This window comes from Falco peregrinus, chromosome 16 (genome assembly GCF_023634155.1).
Source record: "Falco peregrinus isolate bFalPer1 chromosome 16, bFalPer1.pri, whole genome shotgun sequence".
NCBI classification, from domain to species: domain Eukaryota; kingdom Metazoa; phylum Chordata; class Aves; order Falconiformes; family Falconidae; genus Falco; species Falco peregrinus.
This window is the reverse complement of record NC_073736.1, coordinates 3,120,462-3,135,020: the sequence shown is the minus strand read 5'-3', so window position 1 is coordinate 3,135,020 and position 14,559 is coordinate 3,120,462. Positions and strand designations below refer to the sequence as shown.

Here is a 14,559-nt window from a genome sequence, read left to right as displayed (position 1 = left end):
TGCTCCTCCAAGCCCCTTCAATCCCCTCCTGGCCCCCATCCTCACACCCTCATTCCCTTCCAAACCCCTTCATCCTCCTCCTCATCCCCATCCTCACACCCTCACCCTCCTCCAAACCCCTTCAATCCCCTCCATCCACCACCAAACCCCTTCATCCCCCTCCTCATCCCCATCTTCACACCCTCATCCTCCTCCAAACCCCTTCAATCCCCTCCTCATCTGCCTCCAAACACCTTCATCCCCCTCCTCATCCCCATCTTCACACCCTCATCCTCCTCCAAACCCCTTCAATCCCCTCCATCCACCACCAAACCCCTTCATCCTCCTCCTCATCCCCATCCTCACACCCTCACCCTCCTCCAAACCCCTTCAATCTCTTCCTCATCCACCACCAAACCCCTTCATCCCCCTCCTCATCCCCACCTTCACACCCTCATCCTCCTCCAAACCCCTTCAATCCCCTCCTCATCCGCCTCCAAACCCCTTCATCCTCCTCCTCATCCCCACCTTCACACCCTCACCCTCCTCCAAACCCCTTCAATCTCTTCCTCATCCACCACCAAACCCCTTCATCCCTCTCCTCATCCCCACCTTCACACCCTCATCCTCCTCCAAGCCCCTTCAATCCCCTCCTCGTCTGCTTCCAATCACATTCATCCCTCTCCTCATCCCCATCTTCACAGCCTCACCCTCCTCCAAACCCTTTCAATCTTTTCCTCGCCTCCCTCCAAACACCTTCATCCCCCTTCTCACCCACCCTCACACCCTCATCCCCCTCCAAACACCTTCATGCCCATCTCACATCCTCATCCCCAAACACCTTTACCACCCTCCTCAGCCCCTCACCCCCCACCAGCATGCAGATTCCCCATCCCACCCGGACACCCTCCACACCTCCCGGTACCCAGGATGGGGATCTCAGCCCACGCCGTTGCGGTTTCCCGAGGGAACCCAGCCAGGAGCCAGCCCGCAATCATTTCCTCCGAGCGAGCCGATGGGTGGTAACGCGCTAAGCCGCAGCCAGCTGATCGCATGCGAGTCCCTGGCCACGACCCAGCCTGACTGTCGGGAACCGCGGCCACGAGATGGGCAACACGCGGCAAAACCCCCCATCCCACCGGCCGTGGGGGCCGGCACACGCTGAGGACCTGCGCCACGGTACCCGAAACCCACAGAGGTAAATCAGGGAGCAGGACCCTCCCCACTGCCCTGCTTGGAGAAGGGATGCTCTTTGCATCCCATCCCTTCTAGAAACATATTTTTCTAATTTTCGTGCTGAGCTTGGTTGTATTCAAGCATTTTGGGACACGCCAGCCAACGCTTCAGCCCGTAAAGCGACAGGCTCCGAAGCATCCAGCACATTCAGCAATCGTGGGTGATTAATAAAGCCCTATCGCATTCTTCCACCCTCGGCCTGGTGCTAACTTGTAAGAAATCTGGACCAAAAACTGCAACAAAATGGCTGCTATTCTCCAAGGGCCCTTCGGAGCGCTCGTTACTCATCCCTTACTTGGGCAAAAATGACATTGACTGCTCCTGGAGATGACAGGCTTAATTGAGTTCAATAGGAGTTTAGGCTGAGTAAGGCATGAGCAAACAAGCGTGCATTAGCCCATGAATAAAAGCCTGATCTGCAAATGTTTAGGAACACATGTAATGCCTCGCAGGGGAGTACCGAGGGGGTCACCGCTGCGCTGAGCCTGCCGGCTGGGCAGGGGTCAGGCTCCAGCGCCGCTCAGCATCCGACCCAACCGCCGGTGATGCTGGGATGAGCTGCTTCTGGAGCGTGGCTATGCCAGCCCTGCTCAGTGATTTGTTTCAATCCTGCCTCCTTTTTTTTTTTTTTTTTTTTTTTTTTTCCTTTTTTCCCCTCCTTCAGAAGTCCGTAATCCTCGTTTCTGCTATTCTTCGTCCACTGGTGGGAACAGCAACTTCCTTTCCCAAATTATAATATAAAAGAGCTGCGAGCAGCAACGCCATAAATAATATTTTCTTATGGCCAGAACATCCAAGTCTAGGCAAGACACCAAGAACAGCTACAACATTGTAAAACTCCAACACTTCTCCAGAATGGATTCACTAATTAAAAAATGATTCTTTTTTAAAAGTGGTTGAAAAATATTGGCTTTCCCATCACTGCCTGTCGCTCGCTGCACCGAGAAAAAGCCCATCCTGCAAACCCACAGCCCAGCTTACCGGCCACCAGCCCGCCTTTCCCTCTAAAAAAAGTCACCAAAATAAATACACAGGGAAGGGAAGGGGAGAGAAAAACATCTGTCACAATCACTTCTTTAATTAATTAACGTATCATCACTTCAAAGTATGGGGCGAGAGCCCCCCGAGGCTGAGGCGATGCTCTCCGCTGGGCAGGGCGCTCGTGGGGAACCAAACAGCTCCGGCCCTTCCATTGCCTGGCGAGGAGCTTCCCTGTGCCTGTATCCCTGTATCCCTGTATCCCTGTATCCCCGTATCCCTGTATCCTGTATCCCTGTATCCCTGTGTCCCTGTATCCTGTATCCCTGTATCCTGTATCCCTGTATCCCTTCCCGCACCTGCCGGGATGTGGCCAGCCCTCTCCTGCTGCAGGTTGCCCACCTGATGGGCCGTTTGCCCTTGAGACCCCCATGGAAATACCCCACAGCCCCCCGGAGAGTGCAAGCACTGAGCCTGTGCTCGGGGCTGGGTGTGCGGAGCCCCCCCAGTCTGGGGGGAGTGAGTGGTAGGAGAAGAGCCTCTTCCTCCATCCTCCTGCTCCGCTCCGCAGCAGCAGCAGCATCCCAGATCGCGGGATGGGGATGCCAGCCACCACCACCTGTGAGAGCCACCGGCACGGCAGTGGCAATGCTCTGGGCTAGGATGCAGCGCCCAGCATCGAGGTGGGACCTTATTTTTTTCCCTCCCCTTCGCCTTATAACCTCCTTTGCAAAACTAAAATGCATTTCCCAGGAGGTTCCCTTGAGGAGCTGTTGACAGTCTCTCCTCTGGCCGCTGGCTGGGCTTGTGCCCCTGCCTGAGCACTCAGTGCGTTTAAATCCATCCCCGACACCAGCTCCCTGAACTGAAACTCCAGAAGCCTCCAAGTCTGGTGCTGCCAGGAAAACATCATCCCTGGGGATGGAGAAAACCCTTTCTCCAAGGAAGACACACACTTAGGGCTCAAATGCTGTTGATAAGGCTCCTTCTCTCTCTTTTTTTTTTTTTTTTTGATCTTTTCTTGCAGCGAGCATTCCTTTCACACCCACGCACACCCCAGCATCCTCAGCCATTGGTCTGCCGGCGCATCCGTCACACTTTCCGTCGGCCAAAGCAGATACACATTGCAACTGCTTCCATCCCGCGTCTCCTCTGGTGTGAACAGCCAGCGCAAACAAAGGGCCCAAATATCCATCGCCCTATTAAAATTTTTTTCATTTGTTTCTTGTGCCGCAGTTGGTTTGGGTTAGAGGGTTTGTGTAAGTGGTTCGGGGCGGGCGGCTGATGTGGGATCTGCGTGCTGGGATGGGGTGGCATTGCCTTGGAGACCCACGGCAGATGCCTTTTGCTTCGCTTAGGCTGCAGGCTGGGAATCCCAAGGGGTTTGCAAGCAACACGGAGATTTTTTGGGTGAGGAGAGAGAGAAACTCCCTGTGGAGCAGCTGGGATAACAGCAGCTCACACTCCAGCGAGAGCTTGGGAAGCCCAAACCCCTCTCTCTCACCCCGCTCCAACTTTTCTGCTTCCACCAGAGGAAACGGGGACAAGTGTTAGCTCAACCGTTAGCTGAGCTTTTCCCGATTTCAAACAGATGTTGGGATCGTGGCTGGATTTGGGCAGAAAGCTCTTGCTTTCCCCACATTTGCTGGCCATACCTAACCAGGGGACGCTGGTTCTCCCTTTGGCTCACAAGAAGGTCTCTGATCTCGCCGCATGGGTGAGGGACTATGGCCCACGCTGGCCCCTTGTCCCTGAGCTGGCCGCCTCCATCTGCCCCGGCCGCCAGCATCCGCCAGTGAATCACAGAGCCTGGATTCGTGCAGCTGGTGGGAAAACCTCGGCTCGGGCCTGCAAAGCCCCTGGGGCAGATGTTCGCCAGCGGTCCGGCTGCAGCTCATGGTCCCACTGCCACCGTCATCTGTCCCCAGGCCCGTGCAGGGACGGGCTCGGGCCGCGGCAGCGTTGCGACACTGCCCAGCAAGGATGAGCATCCTTCTTGTGCGACCGCATCCGTCTCATCCCTGTCCTGCTCCTTGGCCTTTCTGCCCGGCTACCTCTCACCACATTAATGTGGGGAGTCAGGTCACCCCCAGAACGGGGAAAAGACCTATATGTGTCTCAGGAAGGGGACCCCAATTTCTATCCGCCCCCCCTGGGGTCAGTGCATGAGCTGAGCAGGCGAGAGAAGCATTACCGGGGGGTCGAGGACCACGTCTCAGGGCACCTTGACACGTCCCGGTGTTTCTCACCACTGAATTAATCCGTTGGGACTGTCTGTGCAGCCAAATCCTCACCCCTCAAAGGTGGGTTTGTGCTGGAAACGGGGGCACGGGCTGCCCTGCTTCCCCCACGCTGACCCTCTCCAGCCTCTCCCCTTCCCAGTGACTCCCCGCCAGCCCCCCGTGACACCCCACAGGTCTGTGCCATGGGGTGGCACCGCCCCATGAGCAGGGAGCACCAGTGGGACCCATCCTGGCAGTGGGGATACCCGGGGTGCATGGGACCACCATCTGTAGATGCCACAGAGCAGCGGGGTGGCGAGCAGCCGGGGCACGGGGGGGCTCGGTGGAACCCATCCAGGCACTGAGCGTGACTCAGCACCGCACCACACCTTGTGAGTCACCCCAGGGCTTCCTGGTGCACCCAGAGTTTTCCCTTCCAGGTCTCTCCTGGTGGCACCGACCCAGCCCGGCCCCGTGCCGGTGATGCCAGCTCTGCCTCACGTGGCTGCCAGCCCTCCCCTGCCAGCACCTGCTTCCCTCGGCACGTGCCCGTGTGCCGCTGGTGCTCTGGGTGCTGGGCTGCTCCTCGGGGACCCAAAGCCCCAAAGGCTTCCAGGCAGCAGGATGAGACCCAACGGGTGGAGAACTCAGGGCATGCAAAGACACTGCGGGCATCGCCCAGCCACTTGTGCCGGGGCAAAATGGGGGTGGGAGGGGGGTTTGGTGCCCAGTGGGCATCGAGCCAGGCACGGGGTCCCTCACCAGGGGCCCGGGCAGAGCCTTGCCATGTGTGGGTCCTGTGCACACTCATGGGGGGGGGATGAGCAAACACGAACTGAGACCACCAACGGTCCTCTCACTGAGAGATTGAGCTACAAAATACAAACCAGAACCTAAAAAAAAAAAAGGGGAGGGAGGGTGGGGGATGAGTTTCCAGGATCCGAGTCCAAGAAACGTCTCAAAGGGATGAGCTTGGGATTGCAGTCAGCCTCATTTGCTAAATATACCCCGGACCTGACTCTGCCATCTGCCCCAGACCAGTTATCTGTCCCCAGTTTGCCCGGAGAAGGTGGCCACAGCCAGAGGAGTGTCCCACGGCGCTCCGCAGGCACCGTGCACCTCGAGCCGCTGCGGGAGAAGCAGCAACCGCGGCATTCGCCTGGCAGAAGGTGGAATTGGAGGCAGCGGAGCTGGACGGGGATGCAGGAGCACCCACCGGGCACCGACACACGGCCCCAGCGGCCCCGGCACGGGCGCTACTCGCAGGCCAGCTTCCCGTCGAAGCTGGAGAGGGCGATGGCGAAGGCCTGCACGGCGCACAGCGGGTAGTTGTAGTCCATGGTGAAGGCATCGTCCGCCACGCGCCCGAACTGCATCACGATGTAGTCGGCTGGGGGAGAGAGGGCGAGCGGCTGGGGTGGCACCCCCCACCCCCAGCCCACCCCGTGCCCAGGGTGCCCACGCACGCAGCAGCATCCCAAACCGCCCCCCCCCACCCCCGGCTGGCCACGCTGCTATGCCTGTTACCAAAAAGCATCATTTTCCCATTGCATGGAACCACCTCGGCCCCCCCAGCACGCCCTCCCTGGGAGCCGCAGCCCCCCGAGGGACAAGGACCCCACTCGCCCCCCCCATGGGACCGCTGCTACCAGAGGGCGGGTGACAGGAAATCTGTAAAAATAACCAGGGGCCCCCGAGAGGTTTTTTTCTGTCCCGTAACCCAACACCCCGGAGGCCAAGGGCTTCTGACTGCGCCGGACAGGTGACAAACGGCCGCGTCCGGTGGGGACAGAGCCACCGCCACCCCCAAGGGACTGTCCCCAAGGCACGGTGCGCCCCAGGGTGCACATGTGGGGTGTGTGCTGGGGGTGATGCTCTGGGGTGGCCTGGGCTGAGTGGGTGGCTGTAGCGTGATGGGGAGGGGGCTCAGCACCCCACAGGATTTGTCCTTGCCCTAATCTGCCTGGCAACAGGTGACCCGCGCGCTCCCTCTGCCGGCACCCAGGGCCAGCAGGCAGCTGCCTGCAGGGTGCCACATGCCCTGCCTGGCTTCAGCCCAGCTCCAGCGAGACCCCAAAGCCCCCATGCATGAAAAAACGAAGCCTCAGCAAAAAAAAGGGGGTGCTGGGGCCAGCCAGTGCTCCCCCACCATTGCCCCCCATCCCATCCTCCCATCCCCCCCCATCCCATCCCCCCCATCCCATCCCCCCCATCCCCCCCATCCCATCCCCATCCCATCCCATCCCATCCCATCCCATCCCATCCCATCCCATCCCATCCCCCCCATCCCATCCCCATCCCATCCCATCCCATCCCATCCCCATCCCATCCCCTTCCCAGCTTACGGTCGCTGCCGTGAACAATCTGGAAGTTTTTGACGGAGGCGTGAGTGACCCGGCCGTGGAAGTTGAGGACGTAGGACTGGGTCTCATCATTCCACACCGGCGCCTTGTTGTGCAGTTCGATCACGTTGTCCATGTTTCTGTTCTGCCATCGCATCAGGAGGCCGTCGTTGTCCTGGGGAGGGCAAGAGGGGGGACAGTGGGGTTGGGGTGATCCCATCTGCAGCCCTGCCACCCCTGTGGCGTGCCCGGGGGGATGCTTCGGTAGCAGTACCCATCTGGGGGGCAGGATCCAGCACCGAGAAAAAAATACAGACAGCGCAACTCCCACCTCTCAGGGAGGTGACTTGAATTCCAGGGACACCTGACAGGTTTTCAGTGCCCCAAAATGGGTAAAATTCCGGGTGAATCCCAGCAAATCCAGTCCCCGAGGAGTTTCTCCCAGTCTGGCCCCGACTTACATTACGGGGCCGGATGGGCACCCTCTCATTGTCGGCGTTCATCCCCGGGATGATGACCGTCATTTTCCGGGGTCCTTTGAACCCTAAAACGTTGGTTTCCTGCAGGAGAAACCCCGTCCCTGAACCCAGTGACCCCCATGGGCTGCAGCCCCTCGACGGCGGCTGAGCAAGGGCTTGGGGATGGAACCAGCCCATCCTGCACCTCTGCAGCACCCTGGAGCATTGGCCCAGCAAAAGGGGTGCAGGTCAGGACCCCCTCACCACCTGCCTGGGGGGTCCCGAGGGGGCCCACATCTCTACTTACGTAGACCACGGCCGAGAGCTCCTGCCGCACGTTGGACCAGTCGGCGTTGGCCCTGTCGGGGTTCGCACCGTTGTCGAACACCGTAAACTTTGTGCCCATCAGGTTGGATCTGCAGACGAGGGTGGGAGATGACCACAGCCAGTGCCACCGGGACCCCTCCCACCTGCCCTGTCCCCCCCACCCTCCAGGCACAGCCCCAGCTTTGCTCCAGCCGCAAAACCTACGTGCAGCCCCTGGCTAGCACTGTCCGTCCCACCCTTTCGCTGTTTGTTCGGGTTCAGGGCACCCCAAAATCGGGGTGCTATAGGGTGCTGCCGCCATGGGGACCCCCAGCATCGCGGCACAGCTGCCAGCGGTGCAGCAGGCCAAGACTTGCCGGGTGCCGTTTCTAGCTGTGACCTGCCTACCAGGAGGAACCAGATGAGCCTGTTTTCCCCTCCCGACCCCCCGACACTCCTCGGGTCAACCCAGCAGTGGGGCACGCCAAATTGAGCCTCCTGCCTGATCCAGCCATCGCTCAGGGCAACCCATGGAGCAGGAGGAGGGTGCTGCAGGAATGGGGTGCCACCAAAACAGGGTGCCACCTCCGCACCTACCTCAGTTTCCCGATGAAGTTCTCTCCCCCCCGTGACAGGTCGGTGGGGTCGATGGAGATGAGGTAGTTGGAGGTTTTGCTTTTCTTACGCTTCCTCCCGGCGAGGAGGAACACCTGGGAGGGCAGTGGGACCACGTGGGGAGGGGGCATTGCCATTGCCACAGCTGTCCCCAGCTCGCCACCCCAAAATACTCTCTGCACAAGGCTCGGGCCAACGGGTCACTGCCACGACCTTGCACAAGTGACGCGCGGAGTGAAGATGATCCTGAAGATACTGGCTGAGCGATGGGACAGGAGGGTCTGAGCCCAGCCCGGCGTCAGCGCGGCTCTCTGGCCGACGCTTGCTCATCATCCCAGGTACCATCAACACAGGGCATTTCCCAAGAGGAATTGCAGGGGAGGGGGGCAGCCCTGTCCAGGACCCACCGCCATGGTGGGATGCAGACAGGCATCCCCAAAAACCCCGAGGGTGCTCCTTGGGGTGGGTGTAGAGCCCCAGGGGTCTCCACGCCCCCACTCCTGCTCACCTTCTTGTCGTTATCCAAGTGGAGGTAATAGGTGGGGTAAAGCCCCCGGTCCATCCCCTTCTTGTCCCGCGTTACCCGGCACTTGACAGTCACTCCCTGGGGCGCCGGCCGCAGCACAAACTCCTCCAGGTTGTCCACCTCAATGACAGGTGACAGGGGCCTCTCCTCCTTCAGCTGCCACACGGGAGGGGATGGTGACCCCAAAGCCAAACCTGCCAAAAGCTCTCCTCCCCTCCCAGCTGATGGCTCCTTGCTCCCGGTTCCCCCCCAGGCTGTGGCTCTGCAGCTGGTGGCTTTGGGGACAGTGCTGCAGTGAGTCTCCCTGGGGGATGCTCCAGCCCCCCCAACCTGCCCTGGGGGGAAGAGCTGCTGCCCCCACCCCCTGAGGGGACCCCCATGGGTCTGAGGGTTTTTTGGTTGGGTTTTTTTTTGTACCTTCTTTGACTTCTTCCCTTTCCCTTTCTTGTTGGAGTTTTTCTGCGGGGTCTCCGGGCTCTCCTCCTCGCTCTCGGCCGCTTTGGGAGGAGCTGCGGGCAGGAACGGGCAGGGGGACAGTGGAGGGAAGAGCCTGACTCCACCAAACCCCAAAACCGAGCTCGGCACAGACCCACACCAAACACCAACACCATTGATCATAACCCCCTTCTCCATGGCCAGGCTCAGTCGCACCCCCAGGAGCCCCTCCAGCACCCACCACCCCCCAACGCATTGCCAATGCCAGGCTCCCACCTTTTTTTTTTGATTTCTTCTCCCTCGGGGGGTCCCCGCCTGTCTGGAAGAGGGACGCCGGGTTTTTCTTCTTCTCCGACCTGATGGGTTTTGTGCTGGAGTCGGAATCATCCTCCTCGTCGCTGCTGGTGGTGGCTGGTGGGGGGGACATGGGGAGCACCGTCACGCAGCACCGGGTGCTGTTGGCTCAGGAAGATGCTGTGGGGCAGTGGGACGGGCTGCCACCCCCCCTGCTCACCCAGTACCTTTCTTCTTGCTTTTCTTCTCCTTTTTCTCCCCGTTCACCTGGAACATGGACATCTGCTCCTTCTTGGTGCTTTTGGCAGATTTGGCTTTGCCATCAGGGTCGCTCTTGTCTCCTGGGGGGACAGAGGAGCCGATGAGCGGCTGAACAGGGGGATGGGGACAGGCGGGGATGGGGACAGGGAGGTGGCAGGATGAGGGCAGCGGGAAAGGTGAGGGGGCGAATCCTCTGAAGCCCTGTGAGCCTCCCAGGACAACGAGGGCCCAGGGGCTGTCCCCTCATCCCAGCCAGGACAGATGCAGCCAGGACACCCCTGGTGCTCACCCTTCGGCTTCAGCTTCTTCTCCCTGCCCTCGCCCGAGGGGGGGTCTTTGGGAACCTTCTTCTTCAGCTTTTTTGGAGGGTCTTTATTCTCCACCTCTTCCTCCTCTTCTTCCTCCTCCGAGTCCTCAGCCGGCTCTGCCCGGAGGTGACACCACGGCATCAGCAGCGCGATGGCCTTTCTCATCGGGGACCCACCGCCTTGTGCTCCGGGAGCAGGGAACGTCCCTCGGCAGCGCAGGCACCCACCCCCCACCCCACCGCGGGGGTGCTGGGCCATGGGTGCTGGGCCATGGGTGCCCGGGCCAGCGGTGGTGGCCAGTGGCTTGTTGGCCACGTCCAGCGCCGGACACAGCGTGCAAAGTCACACTGCCATCTCGTGGCTGCAGCCCTGGGGGGATGAGCTGGGGGGAGGGGGGGTGGGGGGTGGGGGATGAGCCCCATCATTTTGCCCACCCCATCTTTTTCCTCCGGAAAGATGTCTGGGGAGCTGGTGGCACCAGCCAGCCACCCACCGCTACGTTCCCAGGGAGCATGTCCCCAGCCCCGATCCCGACTCCCAGCCAGCGCCACGCGTGCAGGTCCCCCACCACATCCCCTTTGCTCCCCGGTGTGGGGATGGGCTTTGGCCAAAATCCCCCCACCCCACCCCCCGGCATGTGCAGAGCCCCTGAGACACCGGGAGCATCGGTGGCACCGGTGGGACATGGTGCATGGGGACACGAGATGCCCACAGAGGTGTGGGTGCTGCCCCCCCACCTTGCTGCTTCTTGGGGGCCTTGGCCACACGGGAGCGGGTGGCTGGGCTCTCCTTCTTCTTCCGAGGCTCCCTGGTGAGTTTGGGGTCCTTGTCACCCTCCTCCTCCCCCTTCTCCTCCTTCTTCTTCTTCAGCTTCTTCACCCCTGCACGTTTCAAGGGATGCCAGTGATGTTGAGCGCGGCGGCTGCAGGATTGTGGGGGGACCAGCATCTCCCCCCATTCCCATGGGATCAGGGGGAAGGTCTGTGCTTACCCTGTGCTGGGGCACGGGGCTCCTCCGCAGCCCCCGCCTCGCTCAGCTTCTTCACCCGCAGCCGCCGGGGCTTGGCCTCGGCCTCCAGCATCGGCTCCTGCCGCTTCTTCTTCACCTTCTGCCCCCGCGGCCGGTGCTGCGGAGCAGTGCCAGCCTTCAACCCCTTTTCCCTGGGCAGGGCAACCCCTGCTCAGACAGCACCAGCTGCTTTTCCAGAACAGCCGGGCTTTTCCCCAGCCCCGCGAGGGAACTGGGACCTGCTGCGGGGACAGGGATATGCTGGCATCTTCAGACGAGTGACTTACCATGGGGCAGCCGCCCAGCGAAGGCAGAGGGAGGAAAAGAGAAAGGGCTGTTAGACAGGTGGGAGAGCATCATTGCTGGGACAGCCAGCCCCACGCCAGCCCCGGGGACAAGGGACATGGTGCTGGCGCTGCCACAACACCATGGACCGTGCCGGTATGGAGACAAGCCACGCTGTGCCATAGGGACCCCGGCCAGGAGTCACCCTGGGCACCGAGGGGCATCCGAGGGGACCCGAGCTGGGACAGGGGACATGGGGATGGGCAGGCAGCCCAGCTCCGCACCTCCATCTCCACTTGTCCCCGCAAAAGGTCCCCGCCGGAGGCCAGGAGCTGCGGGGCCGTGCGGGATGGAGGTCAGTGGGAGCGGTAAAGCAGGGGGATTAGGCACAGCACACCTAATCCCGGTGAGCTGGGGCTATAAATAACCCCGATTTACCAAATGCGGAGAATGTGGGGCAGCAGTGGGCTCTGCCCAGGAGGTATTTGGGGAGGGGGGTGGCAGCTTGGGACCATCAGAAAGGGATTTAAGCATATCCAGTTGCACCAAGGCACCCACCACCCGACAAAGCACCTTGCCCCTCGCAGGGGTGTCATCCCTCCCGGATGCCCCAGCGTGGCGGGGGAAGGTGTTTTGCAAGAGGGGATCTGGCTGGATCCCAGCAGGATCCCAGCATGGCAGATTTGGCCAAGGGGGAAACTGGGGGTCCCACAGCAGAACCAGGAACTGGCTGGTTTCTTCCATGTCATCAGCTCACACTGAAAAGCTCCTTCACATCCTTTAATCCCTTAAGCAGCTGGGGGGGAAGACAGTCCCTTGGTTCATTACTTAACGAAGCCTTTTGAGGAGGGGCTGCTAATTAAATTGGGTGGTTGATGAAATCACTGCTGAGACCCCTGGAAGGCTGGGTGGTACCCAAGGGCTGTGCTAAAACGCAGGGAGAGGGGTCTGGCCTTTGGGGTCACGGCTGGGGGAAAGTGAGTCATGGCTTAACTAAGAGGCTTAATTAAAGTGTTAATTAGGAACTGAGAGCCCACCTCATGGGGTGCTTCAGAGCGTTGGAAAGAGGGTTTGGAAGCATGCACAAAGGAGCAGGGGGGGGCTTTGTGGGATTCCCTCTACCCACCTGCTCTGGAGGGGGGTGGTCCCCAAAAGCTCATGCCCCCCTCTGGGCTGCAGCACCCCGATGGAGGAGCCTGTCCAGCCCCAGGTTGGTCTCGTGTGGGGCCCCAGGGTTTGGGGATCTCGGATGTCCCCAGCCCTTGGGGGCTGCCTGCAGCAGGGGATGGTGGCACTGGGGCTGGGGGGGGGGAAGGATTTTTTCTCACCTGCTTGGGCTTGTGATGGGGGGTCCCTGGCTCCTCGCTGGGGCTGTGGGGCACAGAAAGCAAAGGGGTGAGGGGCTTTCAGCCCCCCGCAGCTCCTGGTAGGGCTGAGACCCTCCAGCTGAGCACGACCCCAATATTTGGCCGGGGGGAAAGGTCATTCATTTCATTTCATTTCATTTCATTTGCCTCCAGAAGCAGCTCCCCATCTTGGCTGGGTCAAGCTCAGCCAACAGCATCCTTCCTAGCAGGGAGCCCAGGGCTCTGCTTTGGCCAAGGGTGACAGCAACGAGGTTAATCTGGGGACACCCCCCCCCACCGAACGCATCTGCCCTCTGTAAACCCATGAGCATCATCACACTGAACCCCGGAGCCAAAAAGCTGATAAAACAGCTCATTAAATCCCATCTAAACTGAAAACAGGAGGAAAAGGAGCTGGAGGAGACGGGAACCCGATGGGGATGCCCAGCACATCGCCCACCCCGCAGGTCGCATCCTGCCCCCCAGCACCCACCTGTCGGCAGCCCAGACCTCACGCAGGATCTCAGTCTGCAGCGGCATGGCTCCCAGCCCAGCGTCGAGCAGGATGGTTCCCTCTGGCCTCTCCGGACCTCCTTCCCTCCTCCCGGCCACCGGGCACCGACCCCCAGCACTGCAGCCCCTGCCAGCCCGGGGCTGGATCCAGGGGCTCAGCCGCAGCCTCCCAGCATCGGCTCGGCCGCCTCCGTGAGCTCCTGCGGTGTGAGGAGGAGGAGGAGGAAGAGCAGGCGAAGGAGATGATTAACTTTTTATTTCTCCTGAAACTCGGTAATAGGATTTCAGGAGCTGCCAGCCAGGCCTGCTGGGAGAGCAGCTGGCAGGGCGGTAATCCGAGGAAAAGGGGGCTCTGTGGGAGCACCGGGGGGCACAGGGGGTCAGTCAGACCCCAGGTGCCTTTTGAGGGGTGTCTGGCTCCCTCCACACTGGGTGGGATCCCTGACATGGCAGGGCCACTCGCTCCAGCCCACCCCAGGCTGAGGAGCTGCCTGACCTCATTTAGGGTTACTCTCCCTGGATGTGCCTTTTTCCACCCAAAAATGTCGTCTTGGTGACAGAAAAGCAGGATTTGGGCTGGTTTGTGTGAGTTGTGCATGGGGAAAGCAGCATCCCCAGCTCCAGGTGCTAAGGGCTTCCCTATGGACCACTGCTCTGCTCCGAGCCCGATCCACGTCCCCAGGTCCCCTCGGGTGACACGTTTCGCACCCTGCACATCATTGCTCTCGCCTCGTTAACAGCACTTAATATTTAGCCGTTAATATTCCCCCGCAAAGGCCACCCATGGGTGCTCTCCAGCTGCAACGCCGGACAAGCCAAGTGTCCCCACCAGCCCCCCAGCCCTGCCCAGCCGTCGACACCCCAAAGCCCCCCGCCACCCCACGTCCCACCCGTGCCCAGTGCCACTAGATGGCATTTGAACACTGCACACCCGGGACCCACCAGCAGCGCCAAAGTTTCGACGCCTTCGGCACAAAATTCTCCCAGTTTCCCTTTAATCTCTAAACCGCATCTCATCACCTGCCCGAATTTAATTTCTTTTCCAAGGGTGAGAAAAGCACCGAGCCAAAATAAGCCCAAAATCTGCTTAAAAACGGGGGGGGGGGGGGGGGGGGGGGGGGGGGGGGGGGGCGGAAAGGCCAGAAATTGCGAAGCAAGTTGGTGGGTTTTTTTCTGCAGAGGGTTGTTTCCTATGGAAAATGCGGTTTGGGCTGCCCCCAAATGATTTTTTTGCCCTGCCTGCAAGAAAAAAAAAAGACGATTTTTTTGCAGAGCCCCTGTCTCCCAGCACCCTCCCCAGGCAGCACCCACAGGGATGCTTTGCTGGCCACGAGACACCCCGGGGGTGGTGTTAAAACCGGGGACACGGATGAGCAGCCACACGGCCACCGTGCCAGGAATGATCTACTGCAGGTGGGAGATCAGACAGGCTGCAGAAATGGTGCT

At 60.5% G+C, this 14,559-nt stretch overlaps 1 protein-coding gene across 3 annotated transcripts; it reads right to left on the bottom strand.

The window, feature by feature from the left end:
• Nucleotides 1-5,326: 5,326 nt before the first annotated feature.
• Nucleotides 5,327-13,340, bottom strand: TULP1 (TUB like protein 1). 3 transcript variants are annotated; one of them, XM_027789895.2, is made up of 14 exons: nucleotides 13,094-13,340; nucleotides 12,583-12,625; nucleotides 10,952-11,069; nucleotides 10,698-10,841; nucleotides 9,942-10,076; nucleotides 9,619-9,732; nucleotides 9,374-9,508; nucleotides 9,080-9,171; nucleotides 8,645-8,818; nucleotides 8,119-8,231; nucleotides 7,523-7,631; nucleotides 7,219-7,317; nucleotides 6,761-6,932; nucleotides 5,327-5,805 (listed from the first exon to the last, which is right to left on the bottom strand). In XM_027789895.2, exons 1-14 carry the CDS (start codon nucleotides 13,138-13,140, stop codon nucleotides 5,672-5,674), a joined length of 1,629 nt encoding a protein of 542 aa, XP_027645696.2. In that variant the 5' UTR covers nucleotides 13,141-13,340; the 3' UTR covers nucleotides 5,327-5,671. The 3 variants fall into 3 exon arrangements, with proteins under 3 accessions (XP_027645696.2, XP_055675744.1, XP_055675743.1); XM_055819769.1 differs by lacking the exons at nucleotides 12,583-12,625; nucleotides 13,094-13,340 and adding an exon at nucleotides 11,539-12,552; XM_055819768.1 differs by lacking the exons at nucleotides 12,583-12,625; nucleotides 13,094-13,340 and adding an exon at nucleotides 11,257-11,531 and having other exon boundaries at nucleotides 10,952-11,087.
• Nucleotides 13,341-14,559: the final 1,219 nt, after the last annotated feature.